This window comes from Vidua chalybeata, chromosome 7 (genome assembly GCF_026979565.1).
Source record: "Vidua chalybeata isolate OUT-0048 chromosome 7, bVidCha1 merged haplotype, whole genome shotgun sequence".
Lineage (NCBI taxonomy): Eukaryota > Metazoa > Chordata > Aves > Passeriformes > Viduidae > Vidua > Vidua chalybeata.
This window is the reverse complement of record NC_071536.1, coordinates 26629732-26650179: the sequence shown is the minus strand read 5'-3', so window position 1 is coordinate 26650179 and position 20448 is coordinate 26629732. Positions and strand designations below refer to the sequence as shown.

General features: G+C 45.2%; 1 protein-coding gene across 7 annotated transcripts in view; it reads right to left on the bottom strand.

Moving 5' to 3' along the window:
• Window positions 1-581: 581 nt before the first annotated feature.
• Window positions 582-20448, bottom strand: part of MRAS (muscle RAS oncogene homolog) — a 38629-nt gene continuing 18762 nt past the window's right edge. For 5 of the 7 annotated variants that reach the window (XM_053947888.1, XM_053947882.1, XM_053947883.1 and 2 more), the window contains 5 exons: window positions 17864-18077; window positions 9153-9306; window positions 5915-6014; window positions 4533-4612; window positions 582-1520 (listed from right to left, as the gene is read on the bottom strand). In XM_053947888.1, the coding sequence (XP_053803863.1) occupies window positions 1421-1520; window positions 4533-4612; window positions 5915-6014; window positions 9153-9306; window positions 17864-18056 (627 nt within the window). In that variant the 5' untranslated portion in view covers window positions 18057-18077 and the 3' untranslated portion in view covers window positions 582-1420. The remainder of the gene's footprint in view (window positions 1521-4532; window positions 4613-5914; window positions 6015-9152; window positions 9307-17863; window positions 18078-20448) is intronic. The other 2 variants (XM_053947886.1, XM_053947885.1) reach the window with 1 other exon arrangement.

Sequence of the window (20448 nt, the reverse complement as noted above, 5' to 3'; positions counted from 1 at the left end):
CCATGTGAATGGAGCAAATGGATTCAATCCAGCAGATGACATACCATGAAAGACAAATTTGCTATTGCAGTTCTTACTGCCAGGAAAGGTGTGAAAGAACACGTGGCCCCTCCAGGATGTGCATAGCCTTATTTCTGGTGCTACAGATGGCAGTTTGAATGCTTGCAGGTTTTTTGCCTTGTCTTTTCATAAGGCATATTTAGTCCTTGCTGTTTTCAGGGAGACATTTTAGATACAGTCAGCTTATGAAGAGACCCATCCCACTTGATTAATTTTAAAAACACCTCTTCCTTTCAAGTCACCAGCTTGGCAAAGGAGGGAGAAGAAGAAACATTGAGCCAAGCTCCATAAACAGATTTTGTTTCCTGTGTGTGTGAGATGAGCCTGGGAAAAGCAAAACAATTAATCTACCCACGAGTGGCTTTGCAGGGAAAGGTTAAGGAATAACAGAGTGATTTAGATCACACCACTTTACATGCATTTATGAGGGAGAAATTCAACACCCAAATAACAAACTCAGTTCAGATTTTACTTCCTTTCTCCCTTCCCCTCCACCCCCCTCCCCCAAAAATGACATACCCTTCCATTTGTAAATTACTTTAATTTAAATACTTCCAGGTTAACAAAATGTCTTAAGTTTGACATTTCCGAAGTTACAAAACAGAAACAAAACCTCTTGACAAAGGGTAAGAAAAAAAATATATAATCCAAGCCCAAACCTCCTTTCCTAAACTGGAGTTTATGGTCTGTGAGCTGGCAACCCTCCAGAGTCTGACACAATGTCTGGAGCACCCAGAGCAGCTGGAATTAATTTTCTTCCTCCAAATCTATGCACTTTCATATGAAGTTGTGTTTTGGCACTGCCGCCCAAGAGAGAGTCCAGTGCAAAAAATCTAAGCCTGGCCGTTGTTTCTTTGCAACCCAACACTTGCTGAGCAAACAACAAAAAGGAAGAAGAGAACAAAAAAAATTAAGAGAAAGAAAAACCCTTTCCCTTCCCCCACACATACACAGAAAACTGTACCAAACAGGGGGGCTATTCAAGGCTGTTCAGAAATGGGTCACAAAGAGAAATGTTTGCAGATAAAACCAACACTTTTTTTTTAAACTTCTGCCTTCTTTTTTTGTTTTTATAAACATCATGGAGGCCCCTGGAAAATGCTGGGGATGTTTGAGAGTTGGGGTCCTGCTGATCCCTTCTGCCTCCCATTTGCAGAGCTCCCACGCTGGCCCCGATGTGCAGCCCCTCTCCGGGGCTCCGGACCCTTTGAGCCGCCTGCTCCGAGTCTGAGCCGCCGTAGGGAGCCCGGGGGGCCACGGGGCCGAGTGGGCATCAGCATCGAGCTGCGGCTCCTTGCCCGGGCTGGTGGTGGGTCAGGAGGGAGGAGGGAGGCATCCAAGGCACTCCCAGGGTGTCCCATCACAAAATCACACACTGGAGTTTATGGGAGCCCGTGGCTCTGTCCCCTCGCCATTTGGTCTTTTTCTTCTTCTTCTGGCTTTTCTCTGGGATCTGTTGCCTGTTTTGGGAGACATAGAAGAAAGCAGGCAGGTGAGGCATAAGGCTGGGCTGGATCCAGAGCCCTGGGCAGCCTGTGGAGCAGCATCTTGGTGTGCATGTGCATATTTGCACATGGCTCTCCATATACCCTTCCAGCACTGCATGGCTTTTCATGCCACACAGCTGAGAAGGCCTGGCCTGCATTCTTCAGGAAGGAGGAAAGAAGCCATTAAGGCTAATGGCAGGGATGCATGTCCTGCCAGTGCACTATGCCTCCAGCTGCCCATGGTGAACTGCTGCCTCCTCCCCTGCCATGGGGGCTGCTCTGGGAAACAGGGATGCTCTAAGCAATGCAACCATCCATTACACTGCTGACACTCAGTAGGGAAGAGGATGAGAGAGATACACTCTTCTGCCTTTCAGCTGTCATTGCCCTTAGCCAGCTGCACTGAGGCAGACTTGGTGATGGAGGCGAGCTAAAAAATAATAAAGCAAAATTTGAGTTTGCTGCCAAAGGGGCTCTGGCTTCCTCTGAAGGTGTGCAGAGCACCGGTGCACAGAGAATGAGGTGACCCCAGAAAGATGTCCCTGGCTGTCTGAAGTCACAGCCACCAGGAACACACAGCTGAGAGCCCTCCTGCAGTATGCCCTGGAGCTGTGAGCAGCCTCTGAAGCATTCTGTTGAGGGCTTCTCCCTGTCCAGTAAGGTGAGGCACTGCCCAAATGCGTGTTTGCAGCTGCACCCAACTGCAGCAGCTACTCTGGCAGCCCAGCAGTGCAAATCCAGTGAAGGCTCTGTAGCTCAAACACCTGACAGGCAGCCTGTAGACGTAGATTTTAGTGCAAGATAAAACATACAGACACCAGCAGCTTTCGTAGATTCAAACTGGAGAGTCTGAGCAGCTCAAAAGCAGCCTCTTTGTCATGTCATATGCCAGGCATTAAACCAAGTGTTCATACCAAGTAATCCAGACCAGGATGAAACATCACTGGGGCATAAATCGCTATGGCTTTAGCTGGTGTTTCTCTTACAGCCTCAGATTCCAAATTCTTGCAACCACCTGAAAAACCTCAGCCTTGACTAGTAAGACATTTTCTCAGTGAATATGAAGGCTGGAGGCATGAAAAACATAAAACTTTAAAGCTCAAAACTACAAAGATGAAATTCAGAAAATACTTTAAATCTGAATAAACACTAAGTGACCACAAGCTGTTCACACTCTTCTGGATCTGTTTTAGAGATCCAGAAACCACACCCTGGGCCTATTCAAGGCTTCTGCTGTGACAGTTCCTGTGTGTGCACTGCTGCAGCATAAAAGGGGCATCAGGAAATTTAAACCATCTATTGAGTGGACTCAATCACCCCACTTCTTTCTGCATTACTTCCAGACAACAGTTTCTTGCATGAAGCTAAATAAACTGGGAATCAGCCAAGTGCAAGGAGCACAAACAGTGCAACCCTGAACAAGCATCCCCACCCTGAGAGCTCACAAGGGCTCTGAGGAAGCCCTTCATTTGCAAATAACAATAACAATGACAGTTATCAGGGAGTTGAATTTTACATTTTATTTGAAAAATCTTACTTGAAAACCAGAAAAACAATACTTGATGGGTGATGCTACCCTCAACTGTGGACAGTTTGTAATGTCCAAAAACCAAGCAAAGCCTCTTTGTAGCCACTGACCAGCCAGATCACACAGCATCTCCCTGCTGACTTAACCTGAGTTCCAGCTCTTGTGAACATTTCTGGTGTCCTTGGCATCATAGGCTGGCAAGGACTTTCACAGTAGCTACTCAGGAAACTGAGGCGAACCACTTATTTTTGAGGTTATGGAGTGCATTTTCAGGGCTTGAAATTAGTAATGCCTCATTACAATACTTCTTTCAGCCTGCCTGGAGCTGTAGTACGTGGAGAAAGCAAACAAAGCCTTTCCATCTTATTTTTGGCTGTTTTCCTTTCCTGCAGAGCAGAGTAGATGGTGGTAAGAGCTTGCTGCAACACAGAAGTAATATCTAGGCAGCTAATACTGAGTTAGAGAACAGTTGGGAAAGAGCTTGGGATACTTCCAACTCAGTTCTCCAAAGACTTTCTGCCCTCTGCTTTTGAGACATGAGGGAAGAGTGGGCAGTACCATCTGGTTTTGATGGAGGCTGGCTTGAGGCTCTGCTAGGATATTCACAAGTACAGATATGCTGTGAATAAATGCCTTGTGGTTTAATTGCCAGGCGAGGCACTTTGACTGCACGGCAGGGAGGAGCGTGATTTCAGCTCAGCGCCCTCCCAAAACATGAAAAATGAGGGCCCAGAAAATCTGGCAGACAACTAGTGCCAGAAAAACAAATCTTCTCAGATAGAGCTGAGGTTATCAGCCGAGATACTGGGATGTGTGTGCAGCTCTTTTCCTGCAGGGGAGCTGGGCTTTGGGAAGGCAGTCCCTCCCTGCTGGCAGCCGGAGCAGGGGTTTGCCTGGAGAGCATGCGTTTGCCAAAAGGCAGCTCATGCCAAAACTGGGAACAAACCTCTGCAGTCTGAGGAAACCTGGGGCTTAGCCATTAGGTCATGCAGTTTCTCATACAAAATGGCTTAATTTTTTCTATTTAGTGAGCAGAAAATGTTAGAAGTCACTACAGCATTAGAATTTTGTAGAATTTTTTGCCAGTCCTTTTTAACTACTGGCAAGGCAAGACCTTGAGAGGACAAAACTATGAAAACCCAAATTACTGGTCCAGAGCTTTCAATGCAAGCCTTTTAGAGCTGATCATTATAGTAGGCTTTGCACTGTTCATTGAATAAAAAAATTTAATTATGGCCACAGTTATTTCTTACTGGGCTCGGTACTGATGTCCTGCATGGGTAGCTAAGTGCTAGTAACATACCTAAGCAGATACAGGACTAGAAAGTTAATAAACATCAGAAATATCCTACCCCCAAGAAAACCTGCTCCCCAAAAACTGGCTCCTGACTCTCTGGGCCATGACTCCTGCACATCCCATCCATGGGCAGTGAGGAAGGCAGGAGTTTGCAGCTCACCTTATTACCCTCACGAGATCATGGAAGGCCTTGTCCACGTTCAGAGGTGGGTCCTTGGCACTCGTTTCTATATAAGGAATCTGGAGGAGAGAAGTGTATCATGAAAGAGATCAGTGATAATACCAGTTTCAAAATGAAAAGCCTAAAGGCTGGAGAAATAGGCTGCTAATACCATGGAAATACAGGTAAACAAAATGTTGCCATGACACTGCTATCAACACCCTCACACTTGCAGCAAGGTCAGTGGCTGCTTGCAAAAAGTCTGGCATAAGCACCAGGCTAAACAGCTGCTATCGAGCTCTGGGTCTGGGGGAGAATAATCCCAGACTTCATGTCGTCAGATGTTCTCTCCCCTTGAGCTGTGCTCACAGACATGAAAATAGCCAAAGGTTGTTGAAAGACCAGCACTTGCCAAAAATTCTTGCTTGCCACATTTTATTGGGACTACTGCATGAATATTTCATGACTACAATTCCCATTCAGTGTAAAATGATCTTCCCCTTCAAAGTCTGACAGCCAGATGGGGCCTCCTAGTGTGCTTGTCCAGCACACTGGCAGATTTATAAAACTGTCTCTGATAAGGTACTTTCATGCATGGCCTTTCCCAAGGCGTGTGTATAGAGATGGACACAACATGCTGTGCTGCAGTTTAGGTGTCCTGGCTCTGACAGAAACCAGATTCCGTGGGGAGTGGGGGGAGTGAACCTGCCCCGCCAAACTCCCATCAAGGTTTGCTCAGAAACCACCACACAGCTTGTCCTTTAGGCACAGCAAGCTGCCAAGAGGTCTCAGGCTTGTTTGCCTTTAACCTTTCCTTCAGTTCCACCTCCTAAGGGAGTTGTTGTCTCCCTCTGGGTATTCAGGGCTGATGGCATTTAGAGGTGGTTAGTGGAGCAGCATGTGATCTACACCCATCTAAGACCAATTTCTCAGGCTAAACTAACAGCATGAATAATGCAGAGCTAAGATGGTGGGCCCGATTTATATAGGCTTTACAACCCTATTAACTTCATTATCTTTAAAGAGCTCAGGCACCTGGATATACCTCCTAAAGTCTGACTTTGCCTTTTCACTCCAGGGAGGTGCACTTTCTTCCCTCATCTTGAACACTTCTCATCACTTTCAGACACCTTGTACATAAGTCTTAGTGATGGCCACAGCTCTGCTACAGCCTGGTGCACAGCAGAGGTTCTGGTTTCAGTGAAGATTTGGCCCTACTGAAATGAAACTGCATAGCTGCTACTTTGTAGTAGTCAAAAATGTATTTACAAATGTTTAATTGTAAGCTTTAATTCAGCTCCTAATGAGCACAGCTTTTGTCATAGGATGAAATGCCTGTCATAGGACTTTCAATAACCCATTAAACAATCCCACAAACTTACGTTATGTTTTGTTGCCATTTCTCTCCCCTGTTCTCTTGTAATTTTCCGTAAGTGCATTAGATCAACTTTGTTTGCAACCAAAATCATTGGAAAAGACTCCCTGGAAAAAATCAAAACCACCACCCAATTATTAGCAGACTACAACAAAATTATGAGCACAAATTTCACTTTTTGATGCTGACTGATGATGCTGACATAATCTAACATTTTCAGCTACAGACATACCACATATGTGTAAAGAAATAAAAACAAAACCCTCAGGCTGTGCTATACATATGTTCATATTGTAAAAATTTACTTGACAAGTTGCATGCATGCACACATTCCTTGTTATTTATAGGGACTTCAGGAACTTATTGTCACCATTTTTGCAATGCCTGATGATAACTAAGCCTGAAGATCTAACTAGGTGAAGAAAGATCTAGAGAATTAGCCAGAAAATCAACTGAGACATAAAGACAGATCTTGGACAGAAGACTGGGACTCTTTTGTAGCAGTTAAGGCATCTCAGTAACTGCTTATCTTGGCAAGATACTGAGGGGTGATGGAAGAATTTGAGTGATTTCGTTCCTGGTCATCCACTGAGAGGAACTGTGGGGAAAGAAAGATGGACTCTGGGAGCTGGTGCTTAGAGGGGCATCAAATGGTGGAGAAAATGAGTGGGAGCAAAGAGATGCCCATCAGCTGTTAACCCAAGACAAACTGGGCTTGGCAGTGGTAGCTGGAAGGAGGCTGGAAGGAACCAAAAAGATTTGTTAAGCTTCCAGTGCTATTACCTACCTTCTCCCATTTCTAATCCCAGAAAAAAATGCCAAACCCATCTCTCTCCGTAATAACACACAGTATTTCCTTAACTCCCAGGCATGTAAGTGCCTGCCTTCAGCCACCACCTGAGAAGAGATACATCTATCCACAGCATGTCCTGTGCAAGGCTCTCCCCCTCTTCCCCTGCAGAAAGCTCCACTGTTCCAGCAATAAACAGAACCAAGGTTAGGAGCCATGGGAGGTATTAGCAGCGCCACTCTCTCCTCTGGCTTCATGAAACAGAACAATCAGCTGCTGCAGGGCCTCTTAGCCACTGCTGGAGGGAGGAGGTCCCTTCTGATCACTGACAGTTACTGCAGTATTGTCTTATATTTAACTTTAAGCCCTCCTAAAGGATCCCAGTTTCTCTGCTGTAACAGACCTGATTTTACTGGGGTAAGGAGCAGCTGGCCATACTCATTTCCATATAAAACACTTCTCTGGTAACTCTGGATTTTTAAACAGCGTTTCTGGGTCATTTTTCATCAAGATGATAAGAGCTCCATCTTCCCTCTGGCATGTTGCCCCATTGCTCTGGCTGGAAAAGTACCATACTGCGTTCTGCATTTTAAATGAGTCTTAGAGTTATTAATTCTGATAATGTGACTGTGATTTAATGTTAATACCTGAGCATTGATATATCTTGACTCTGATCCTTCTGGAGCAAAATATTTGCTTGTCTGGATTATTTGATTGCTTTTTGGCTTGCAGCACATTGATTAGAAAGGGATTACTTTTGGATGGTATCTCATTTGCCTTGTTTACATCAGGCATAAAACTCTATGGGGACTTTGTTCCCTATTGTAAGCTGTACAACTGCTAGCTGGACAAAGCTGCTACAGTTGGAAATTTTACTATAATGAAAGCTGTGGAAAGAAATGGGAGGAAGGCTTTGAACAGCCTTGCTAACACAGCAGCCTGCAATTCTTTTGGACTTTAAGTTGCCAAAACGGCCTGCCAGACTGAAAACCAGGGTGATGCTCTGCTCCTAGCTACCTGAGGGTTTGGCAGGAGGGGTTTTTCACTCACTCTGCTCCCACTGCTGTGATTTTCTGCCCAAGATCGGGTTTTGGATGAAGCATTAATACGCTCCTCACGCCCGGAGTGGCGCTGAGCCGGGAAACACAAACAACCTCACCAGCCTGTTTCACTTCCTGCCTCTCACACGCTGCTGCTGCATTTGCACGGCGGCGTATGGAGGGTAAAAGTTTCAGTCCAGAGCAAACAGTGAACACCGCATCTTATTTTCACCAAGTTAAATTAGATAAAATCAGCATCAGATTGGGGCAGGTTACAGGAAATTCTGAACTGTCTCCAGCTTTTAGAAACAGATTTACTTTGCCCCAAGGTAAGCCAGTCAGTGCTTAGACTGCTGTGATCTGAGAGGCTGAGGGACTGACATTCTTCTTCATTTAAATGAAATCAGAGGGTGGTTTTTCCTTTACTTTTCACTCTTGTGGGCTATGCTTTGGATGCTTTACTGGAAGAGCTGTCAGCTGTGAACCTCACATGATAGGAGTCCACCCTTCCTGTGGGGAAGTTATTCAGAGCTGTGAAAGGAAGCCAGCAACAAGGCCCAAACCCTCTGGTGACTTTTCTTGATGACTTCCATAATTAAAAGTCATTATGAACGGAAGAACTAAGTGTTTCAGAGCTGCAGACATATAAGGGCTTAATTCACACCCCACCCAGTGAGAATGGATTCACTGCCTCTTGAACCAGGGTGGGAAGAGGGAGTTATCTTGGAGATAAACCAGCAGCCTTCCCTCACTGTGCCAGGACACATTTATTTACCATGATTAAACTCCCAGTGCTACCTTCTGCCCTGCACATGCAAGGAGGAGAGAGATGACCTCTCTTGCTGTCTCCCCAGGCACAGACAGATGTTTTATTCTGTGTAATTATTTGCTGCAGAGCACAGTGCATTAACTGTATTACATCCCTGGTAAGAAATACAGTTCCTTCCAGCACGAGTTTTTTCCCCTTCAAGACAAGGAAAGGAAGATGGTACCAGGACACACAAAATAATTAGGGCCAAATGCTTGCTGACTCCTTGCTGGTGATCCCAAAATGTCTGCACTGTGCACAGAACATCCTTCCCCCTCTTCAGAGCTGAGCTGGTTACCTTCAGAGGTGTCTGATCTCTTTTCTCACACTGCTCTGCCAGGCCATTCTGGCAGAAGTTTCTCCCTTCCAGACACATTTTCACTCCATTGTAACACTACTGACCCTTTCCACACTGAAAGCGCTTCATGCTTATCAAAGTAAACCACTTCTTATTCACCACACTGAGGTCCACAAATCCCACATAAGGATTTGTCTCAGGACACCCAGAGGGCAGAAGCTGGGGTCAGAGGTGCAGCCATGCCCCCAGGACGGTCGGCAGTGTGCGGGAGCCTGGCGGGTCAGGTAGTGCTGGCCTCGTGGCACCCACCTGTCCTTGACTCGGAGGATCAGCTGGTGGAACCGGTCCACGTGCTCAAAGCTGGCCTTGTCTGTCACCGAGAAGACGATGAGGAAACCATCTCCAGTCCTCATGTACTGTTCCCGCATTGCACTGAACTCCTCTTGGCCTGCAGTATCCAGAACTAGGACAGAAGAGACACGGGTTTTTAATTACTGTGGGGGACCTGTAGCTGCTGGCACCACTTTGTGGCCTTTCTGCCTCTGCTGGGCTTCCTCAAAGACTGTAAGATGTGATGAAATCAAGTTGGATTCACAAGGGGGTTTCTGTCCCAGACCTCACTCATCCTTGCACGTCTAAGTTGGGAGCAGGGGAAGATGACTATGTGGATTTCATTTTGCTTTTTCAGTACCAATACAGATCACTGAATTTGGTACAGTTGCTCCTCTGGTAAGATACAGCTCAAAAGATTTCACAACCCTCTCAACTTTTCCCTCTTCCAGAAAAGAAAATCCAAGACTGGAAGATAAGCTAAAAGCCAGTTTAAATGTCAGGGATAGCCTACAAAATGCATGGTGAACCAGAGTTATGAGACAACCCAAAGTAACAGCTACAAGCATTTTCCTTTTTTCAACCCCTGGATATTATTTCTAGACAATTTTGTCCTTTTAGAGTGAGCCTTGGGGAACTGCCCTTAAATATTTAGTCCCAAATGGTGTGCTGATACTAAGGAGGTAACTAAAACAGATGGAAAAGCTTTAAGTACCTTGCACATCCAATAGAGTGATCACGTTTCAGTGAATAAATCCATGCTTAAATCCCCTGAAACACCTCACTTGTGACAGCCACCCAGATGCTGTTCCTCACTAGATTAAACTTAATGGAATCATAACTCACTGGTTCTCCATGGATCTATCTTGCAGGGGGGGTCCCATCACTTGTGGAACAAGCTACCCCAGCCTTCTGGGTAAACACCACATACTTATACACGTATCAGTGCTAGTTCCTGAGCTCCAGCTTTGTGCACAGCCAGGATTTTGACTGGCAGGAGGAGGGTACAAGAGGAGTTCATCAGTGTAAGTGATGCCAGTACAAACATGGGGTGCACTCGAAGGGCATCAGCTGCTCAGAAGTACTAATCCTAATGCATTGTTACACCCCAGAGGCAAATGTGGGACCTTCATGATGACTGGAGCATTTTCACATCCCAGTTAACCGGGCTGGGTAGGAAAATTGTTTTGCCTCTGCTGTACAGCTGTGGTGTAAACATCTGCTGCCCACAAGTGATGGGGAAAGCCCAGCGTAGCCATGGATGGAGACAGTGGCAGGAGCATACTGCTGACAGAGCAGCAGGGCTTGATACAGGTTTGTCTAGTCTGAACCGACCCACAGACCCAGCAAGGTGTTCCCTGTAGGGGAAGTGCTCAGGCTGCCCCAGCTTCCAGATGGGGCCATGATAAAGACCACTTTGCTGCATCAGCACAGGTGGACATGCTGCACGTCACAGCACACTTCACGAGCCAGCCACACACCTCCACTGCATGTCTGGAGGAGAGACAGCTACACTGGAAGACCTGGAGACCTTCCTTGGTGCTGGCAGGCCCTTTAAAGCCTTCAGCCTCATTTGTTCTCCTGCCTTAACTGGTGTTGAATGTCTATTCTCAATAGCTCTTAAGGTAAAAAGAGCTTCCAGGCTCTTGCAAAGACCCTGAGATTTAGGCTTGTTTGTCAGGATTATTGGAAAGTCACCTGAATCTCTTCATAGCCTTTTATCTTGCTCCTCCCCTCTAAATCTAGGAAACAAGGGTCTCAACTCAAAGTCCTTTCAGCTATTCTTAAGGACTCTACAAAGAAAAAGAAAAAAAAAAAAAAAAGGAAATAGAAAATCCAAAGAGACTGCGTGTGCTGGTAAATTTCTATGCCCTGGGCAGAATTGCTACCATGGAATAAGGCCAGGACTCTGGAGCCGGGACAGAAAAAGAAATTAATCTCTCATACCTGCCCAACCTGTACAGAGAGGCTGGGCTGCCCTCATCTGACTCCTGCAGCAGCTAGACACTGTGTCAGGGCAGGGCTGAGAGCTGACAACCAGCACACAAACCCAACTTGTGGTGGAGTGGGAGAGCTCACCACTGAGAGCCGAGCCCTCCTGCCCTCCCTCCCCCTGAGACAGGGCAGGTGCCCCAGCACAAGATGTGGGCAGGAAGGTGGAGATGGATGTGCTGTATCCTGCATGGTAATTTGCTTAGGGACTTCCCCGTGCTCTGGCACATTTGCAAACTTCTCATGAAACATATAAGAAGCATCCAGCACTGCCTTTGCACCCATCAACCCATCCCCAGCTGTTGCCCCTCCAAAGCTCTGCATCCCCTGGGAGAGGGAGCAAGCCCTGGTGGGGGCTGTGGGGCTACCCCACTGCATGGGTCTCTCCTACCTTGCCTGGATCTTGGCCATCACACTAAAGACAGGCAGAGCTGCTGTGTCAGCAGTTGCTAGTTAAAGGGAATTCACTTGCAGCATTGATAAAAAGGTGAACAAGTCCAGGCAGCATTTAAAATGGCAATTTGAAAGTGTAAGTAAAAGACACACAGCAGTGAAGGTTAAGGTTATTCATACAAAATTAAGCATTGTGGAGATGACCAGAGAAAGTCCTTGTTTTAGCTTTAAATGTCCTCTTCATCAAGGCAAACCCCCAGCCTAACATTTCTGTGCTTTGTGAATTGTAAACAACAGAGAAAAGGGATCTGGATCCTTTGTAGGCAGGAAAGGACCCCATCCTGAAAAGCATCAACACTGAAAAAGGGCCAGATGTAAGTGGCTTTTCTTGTGGTATCTTGTGGCATAAAAGCTTCAAGAAAACTCCTACCCATAGAAATGGAAAGTAGCAAGGAAAAAGCTTGGGAGGGAGCAACTAAGAAGGTGATTGGCTTCCCAATCACCTTGGGGAATGAGAAGGGATGAGAAGATTTAGCACGTTAGCCAGCATTCACCTTCTTTTAAAATTCCTGTTTCTCCAGCCAGGATGCCAGAAGCAGTGAGTAGTGAACTGTGCCATGAGTAGTGAACTGTGAGCTGGTACACTTTAAACCACCAGTTGCCCCACTGGCAGCACATAAATGCCAGTATGGAAACAAAGACCAAAGCACAGTGGGTTTCTCCTACCTCATTCTTCCAGAAACTGAAATCAGACTCATAGGCTGCACAGTGCATTGTCAGGGACTTCCAACAGAAAACTTGGTGAAGTTCTCACAAATGTGACCAAAGAAGCAAGGAGCTTTACGAAAGCATTTAGGTAAGCTGAAGGAGAGGGAAGCCAAGGATGATGTATGATGCAGGAACAGACATCCAAAGAGGGCAAAGCCATTTAGAGCTATCATGAGACCAGCTGGAGACTAAACTAAGAGCAATTAGGCTGTGAGAGCCCAGCAGGGAGGTCTCCTGCTTTGCAGGTAAGAGGTTGCTGAGTGAAGAAATGGCCTTTTTGACTTTCTAGTGGATGTGACCCCCAGCTGCTGTGATGAACTCCTTGCTAATTGAATCCTGCCCCTTTAGAGCTCTCCACACCATTTTCCTGTGAATCCTGATAGGTTATGCAAGAGTGCAGCTGCCTAGAGAGCACTTTTGAGCAGGCACAGGAGCCCAGGAATACATGGGAATTTGTGGTGCAAAATAGAAGCCCTTGGTGCTTCAAGGTGTACCATGTGGCAATGTCTCCGCAACTGTCAGCGTGCCAAGTGCCCATCCAGAGACAAAGGCACGTGGTGAATCTAAACCAAGGACAGAGACACACTGTGAACTCTAAGTCAGCAATGGCATTGCTTTTTCTGGAGCCTAGGCTGGATTCAGTTCAAACACATCATTCCCAGCCTTCGAGGAGCCCAGATCTGGTTGTGCAGGCGAGTTCTTCTCTTTTCATATCTAGGCAAAATTTCCTCCTGCATCTTAGACTTTACATTGCCAGGTAGCTGGGTGTATAGATCACCTCAAGAGCGTTTCTCCACTGTCCATGGCATCTAGAGGGGATAAAAATGAACTCATAGGCACATCAACCCATTTTCTGTCCTTCAGCCTTTGGGTTTCACTGCCCTGCAGCTTGGTACCTAAGCTCATGGGAAAAATTAGCTTGAATTGCCAAGTCAAACTAATGAGCCTCAGGCTGAGGAAAGCCACCTCCACAGTCTGTCTTCTCCCATCAGCAGCACGGTGGGAGAGGTGCTGCTCAGCCACTGGCTACAGCTGAGGAATTGGTATTCTGGGCACTGCACAGATGGGGTACTGGGGTCACAGCTCCTATTCTGTATCTCCACACCCCAAATCACCTTGAAGGGGTATGAGGTGCCCTTGCCATGTGCAAAGCAAGGCAGATGCTTCACTTGGTCACTCTGGTGCTTCTGCTCCTTCTCAGACACAGCCATGCTGCCCCTGGCATGACAACTTTCCTCAGCAAAAAACACATGATAGGAAAACACTGGGGCTTTTATGAACCCTTCTTCTGTGCCCTAGCTAAATACACAGATGTTATAACATGGAAAACCCAAATACTTGAATTCTTGCCCTTTCTTTAAGCAAGCAGAAGACAGGCTTCCACATCAATAAACAGAATAAAGATGCAAGCCCTTAAAGGAGCCCTTTCTCTAACAAAGGACAAGTATTCAAGGCCTTGTGTTTTCCATGTTGCAACGTCAAAATTTTCCTGGCAGGAAAAAAATCCAACCCAAGACAACCCAAGACAAAATCCCCTCTTTCACTGTTGCAAAATCTCAGCAATTAAGGGAGGGGAAATACTGTACACACAAATAATGAAAGTACAAATTTAACTTGAATTTTCATGCTCTCAGTGATGCTACTCTAAATTAACAAAAACAAGAAGAAAGCGAGCCACAAAGCAACCCTTCTGCCTGCAAATCTGAAGTGACCTTTGATCTCCCTCTGGCCTCATGGCTGAGTTGATCTCAAGTTTCCCCAGAAGAAAAGCAGACAGTGTGCCCAGGGATGACTAGCAGCAAAAACCTCAACAAAAAGGGATGCAAGGGATAGACAGGTGGAAGGGCAGATAGAGTGTGGGGGAAGGGATAGAGCTTGGTGTGACTGCACAGGGGTGCACAGCAGGCTGTGCAGGTCCAGCCCAGCACAAGGGCTCCCCAGGATCGGGAGGAGGTCTTGGGAAGAGAAGTAGAAGGGAAACTGAAGCTCAGGAGCAGAGAAACAACTTCTAGGCTGTGAGAGCATCAAAATCATCAAAATCATACCAGGGAAAGGAAGGGAAGAGAAGGGACACCACAGCTTCCTTTCATCCAACACAATTCCTTGTTTGGCTCGTACCAATTGGCACAGCTAAGAGTTCAGCCCAATTCCCCAACAAGACCAAGCCATGTGCTTGTGGTCATCTCTTCATCTCCCTTTGCTTGCCACCTTTTTATCTCTGTGGGATGTACAAGCCATAAGGAATTCTGAACCATAGGGAACTTTTTGCCATATCCCACTTTTGGCTTCATGGCCAGATTAATAATTCCAGACTGGCATTTTGCAGCCACACCAAAAGAAATCCTCTGCCACTTGCTAAGTTAGCCTGCACACAGACAGGAGTGTGCAAAATGAATCACAGCAATGCCACTGGAGCAAGAGCTAATCAAAGCAGATTAACCCTGGCCCCCACTTAAATCTGACCTCCTGTCTGTACAGCACCTACGTGCATTTCACCGAGCACAGCACTGTGCTGATTTCAGCACTACCAGCAGGGAATAAACCAAGATAACATATGCAGAGAAAATTGGAGGCTGGTCCTAAAGCCTCATTAGAGTGGCAGCAACCAAAAAATGGGCTAGCCGCAAATTGCCTGCACATCTTTGATTCAGGTTAAGTGCCCTCTTCCACTCTACAACACTTCTCTTCCAAACACTGCACTGATGGTCTTCTAAAGCTGGCATAAGGTCAACAACAAAGTGGATTTGTGTAGTGTGGAACATGAACACAACAAACATAGGTCCCACAATCTTTTGGGAGGCAGGGAACACAGACAACTCTTGGTGAAAAAAATAGAGATGTGCCCAAGCCAAAGAACACACAGGTAAAAGAAGATTTTGAATGTAGTTTTTGCTCCAAGATCTCAAATAAAACCCTATTCCATTTCAGTCTACTTTCATTGAGAGATTTCAGCAAAAGAAAAACATGCAAGTCAAACATTTCATCATGCAGGCAGTTAGTGCTGTTGAATAAATGTGGGTGAAGGTCTTCATGGAGGGAAGCCAAATGCTTTATGCAAGCTGGCTAGCAGAAGGGTTTTTTTACAACATAATGCTGGTGCAGTTACAAAATGCTTTATATGCTTTGTACAGAACTGCTCAGGCAACAGCCTGGAAAAGGGTGGGCCGTTTCCCTTTTTTAAAAAGTTGTTGGATGTCTATGTATTTGGTTTTTTAAAAATAATAACCGTTTCTGAAAATTTAAAAACTTACAGAGCCCCTCATGCTATACCTTTATTTGGTTGTTCGTGTTCCAAAACTAGTTCCTATTTTGGGGGTGGGCAGCTGCTTCTGCCCACTAAGCACTGCATGAAACCTCAGCTTGTAAAGGCTTTGGTCATAAAGAACAACTGGAAAGTCTAGGATTTATCATGATGCATCTTTGCCCTACCTATCATGTCTGTCCCTAATTTTATACTATAAGTGATTCATGTAGCCACAGCAAGAGCAGCTGTCTCAGGATATGGTGACCTCTGAGAATGGCCTAGATCCAAAGCCTGTGACAGAGAGATGAGGCAAATGACATGAGTGTTAGTCAGTCCTGGTGCCCTGTTTCTTCTGGGCAGATGGAGAAGGGCCACATATTTTTTCAGGCAAGAATATTGCCTTTCTTCCAAAATTGTAATTGTTCAAAATCTCAAGTGGTAGGAAAGAGAAGCAGCTGCAGTTTCACTTCTCTGGCTGTGAAGCATCTGTGGGCACACAAGCCCTGGAAGTCAGGGATTCCCAACATGCCATTCAAGGCCACAGCTGAATTCAGTTCAGCCCAAGTACAGCCATTAAGCTCTCCATCCGAGCAAAAGAAAGGCTTTTTCATTAAAACAAAGGGTTAAGTTTCTGCTTGTTGGAAAATAATTTCTTTCAATACTCCCACTTGGTTGGGTTTTTTGTTGTTGTTTTATGGGTTTTTTTTTTGTCTAAACAAAAGTTCCAAATATTCAGTAAAAGATGCCTTTTCTACTTTTCAATAATTTGCAAAGCCAAGGCTATTTCAGCCAACATCAACAGGTACAGCAGCTGGTATATATGTATATATATATCAGAACATGAGGCATACCAGTGAAGATAAAGGTCACTCATTTTAGAGGGCTGGATTCTGGACTCAAAATAATAATTTAATTTACAGCAGAACTGGATTTTTCTTTTATACAGGACTAGAATTTAAAAAATAAAGATGTATGTATACATTTTGAGATGGTTAACTGGGAGCAGATATCTCTAATGCAGATGACAAGAAGAGACATTTCAACACCAGTTTCACAAATACTGCTTCATATCAACTATTAATATATTCAAATGAACAAATGTTGACAAGACTAACTTGTTTTATTGTTTGCTGGTTTTGTTTAATATTGAATGAAAGCTGTTCTTTTAAGGACTTTGTGGCCATTTGTACTCACTAAATTATATCTGATAAATCCATAAGAGTGCAACTAAGATCTCAAGTTTCCAGACCAAGCTAACAGTCTTTGCAGCAAACCCCACCAGCATCCATATTCCACCACTCTTGACAATCCCCCAGCTTTCAGTCCCCACACACCAGTGACACTTATGCAGAGACATCAAAGATCTTGAGCACCTTGGTGGCAAGAGGGTGGAGGTAGAATTTGGCACAAGTGAGACTAAATTTAGTTCAGGTATGTTAGTGGCCACATATATGAACTTGGGTAATTAAGGCACAAAATACTTGGCTTGTTTTTATGTATTACCTAATTATTCTATAAAGCAAAACAAAACAACATTTAAGAGCAAGATTCCCTTTGTAGCTGTGGTTAGTCTGCCTCAAGCAGCACAAGTGAGCAAGCTGCAGCTTTATGTAATACAGGGCTTTCTCCTCACCTGCTAATCAAGGTGGTTGGTTTTGGGTTTTTTTTTTTTTTTTTTTTTTTTGTCTGTGTGTTTCACTGTTGTTTTGTTAAAAAAAAAAAAAGCAGTTTTTCTTCAAAGAACTGAAAACTCTTGGTTACAACAGATCTTTGATCTCCAGGCTCCAATCTCCTACCAATACTTAAATGAAACAGATAACTGAACGTGAAAACATCACCCTGAACGACTGGATTTAAGAGCGGTAACAATTCTTCACTGTCAGTGGACAACAGTTTTGATTAAATATTCTTTCTGGTTATAACCCTCACTCAGTTACCCACTCACTGTTATTTCCCAGGGGATGAGCTCAACCTCAATGAGGTATCTTTAGCAATAGCCACCTGGCAGTGCTGGAATTCACCGGCTGCAGAAGCCTACTTCAAATGTCAATGAGGATCTGTCGGTTTTCACAGGCCTGCAAGAAACATTTTTGTGCAGAACTGGAACCAATGCAACTGGAAGCAGAAGCTTTGCTGGAGACCAGCTGCAGACCATGCACTGCAGCTCCAGATCCTGCCAGCCCACAGCAGAGCAGGAGGGACAGAGACACAACATGCTGTGGGGGACACTGAGGTCTATTTGCAATTGTGCTCAGCTAGAAGGGAAAGGGGATCATGAGAGTAGCTTGCTTACCATCAAGAATTGCCCACTGCCCATCGATTTCTGTGTGTTTCAGGTAGGAGTCTTCAATAGTTGGGTCATAGTCTGGCACAAAAATCTTCTGGAAAAACTGAATAGTGAGAGCACTCTTCCCCACACCACCATCTCCAACAACCACCAGCTTGTACGTGGGGAGGTTTTCGCTGGGAACGGCACTTGTAGCCATGCTTCCAGTGTGCCAAACCTGCTGGAGAAAGAGATCATCTCCAATCACTCAGCAGCAATAACAAGAGGGCAATTGCACAAGGCAGCTTTTACCTGCTGCCTAAGAAGTGAGAATGAAGGCAGCTCTGACATCCAGAATCCTTTTGGAAAGGAGCAGCAGCACCAACCCTTCCCAACAGCTCTGCTCCAACTCAGACCCAGCACTTACAAGTGCAGACATCTCTACCACTGCGCCTTGTTTGTCTGCAAGCATTGCTAATTGTCACCAAATGCACATGCAACACCTATGCCATTGAATACCTTTCCTACAGGGGCTGGGTCCACACAGCAATGACAAAAATCACCTTGCCTCAGTGCCCCTGTCAAGCTCCCAGCAGTTTCCTGTTGCCAGTGACCAAATCCCATTGGTAAGTCAGAGTGGTGCTATTCCCCACTGCTTAACCCAAGGTATAGCAAACATTAAATGATATGTTACATCCTAGGACCAGATCTTCAGGCAGAACTGCTGGTGATGGATAAAACTGGAGATAAAGGTCCAAGCATGGCTCTGCCAGTAGACAAAAATGAACTTGGCTGCTTTCTTCTCTCTCTCTTTCAATTTTGAGAAATAAAAACAAGAAGGCAGCAGGCCAGGAACAACAGGTGGTTTTTGTTTTGCATTTTTTTTTTTTTTAAACCTCAACCCTGCTGTGGCAGGAAGGCTGGTGCCTGTGGCTGTGACACAACCTAGAGAGCAGCTTCCCGGCAGCATGGTCACACTGCTCCCCTCACCTCAGAGCTGCCTCGTAAAAGAAAAATGAAAAAAATTCCCTGGCTGAACCTGGGCAACAGCACAGGTATGTGGAAAAGAGAGAAGAGGCAGCCATTGCTGACTGGCCCATTTCAACACTCAGCAGCAGAGACTGTTCATTTAAGGAGAAGGCAGACAGGAGGTTCTGTGCATGTAAGTGTCCTCCACCCACCCTTGGGCAGCAGTAATACTGACTCAGATCACAGAGGAAACAGGTGGCCATCTCCCAGATCTGAATGACTGTTGCATTTTCTGGGAGGTATTTCACACACTTAAAGAGAAAATAAAAAAAATCCATCATAATGATAAGGCCAAAGACAAGGCAGTTGATTTTCTTGGTATTGGTTTTCTTGAAAATACTGTTCAGTGCAGCAGCAGCTGTGGTGTCACTTTCTGCAGGCATCTGCTCCCAGACATTCTGGTTTTGCTGGTGCCCTTTGGGCTGCAGGCACTGGCTGGGGTCAGCACTGAAGTGGGACCAGGACTGCTTTGAGGGAACCTCCATAAACTGTTGGCTCCCAACCTGTATCCCCACCAACCCAAGCAAGCTTTTGGAGGTTTTCCCAAAACCCCTAGGGATTTCTTTTTCATTAAAAAGGCAATTTTAACTTTTTCATTCTCAGAAACCACCAAGCAAGTCTGATGTGCCCTGTGCCACAGAAGCTGACTGAGTTCTTGTCAAAACACAAGAACATAATCCCATAATCTAGGTTAGTTTCTGATTTTTCTAGTCCCTTTCTCCATAATCATTACTTCAGTTTAATCCAAAATATTGAATCATAAAAGCACTTTTGACATGGCAAACTTGGGGGTCTCATGTTCTTTTAGTACACTGGAGACCCCATACCACCTCTAAAAAGAAAATCCTGTAAAGAGACAGAGGATGAGATTGCTGAGTCTAAGAATAGCAAAGGCCTCTTGTCCAAGTTGAGACCAGCCAACATTTTCTGAGCAAGAAGCGTGATCAAGTCTGCTTGTTTCTAAACCACCTTTGGAGGAAATTCTTGAGAATAGCAAGAATTTCTACTGCAAGCAACACCTGCTGGATGGGGAGAAGATCAAACCAGCTGAGGTTTCAAATGGTCTTACTGCATTTCCTCACAAAAAACCCAAGGAAAAGTTTCTTAGCCCTATTTTTCAGTAAGTCACTTTCTCATATTTATGAGACCACACATCAATACACAGCAGGCTGGGCTGCAGAAAAACCTATGAATTTCAATTAAATACCTTATATTTGCTTAAAAGACCAAGCTTTATTTCAGTGTAATCCTTCTTGGGTCAGATGATCCTCACAGGCTTTTTGACTGACCCTGGCTAAAGCTTTGCCCCTCCTTCCAACACATTCAATGACAATTTTTTGCTCTTCCCATGGCCAAGATTTCACCCATCTTTCTTTACACAGCAGAGCAGCTCCAGCCAAGCAGAATGAAAGACTGATTGTTACTGACATGGCAGGGGATGGTCTGTGGATGTGAAAAACATACTCCATTTGTGCATGATTTTTGACCTCCTCACAAAACCACAAGCTGCTGCTTGGCAACAAGCATTACATTTTTACTGACATTTTGTGCCAGCCCTTTAACCCGCTCCTAAGAAGCCTCAA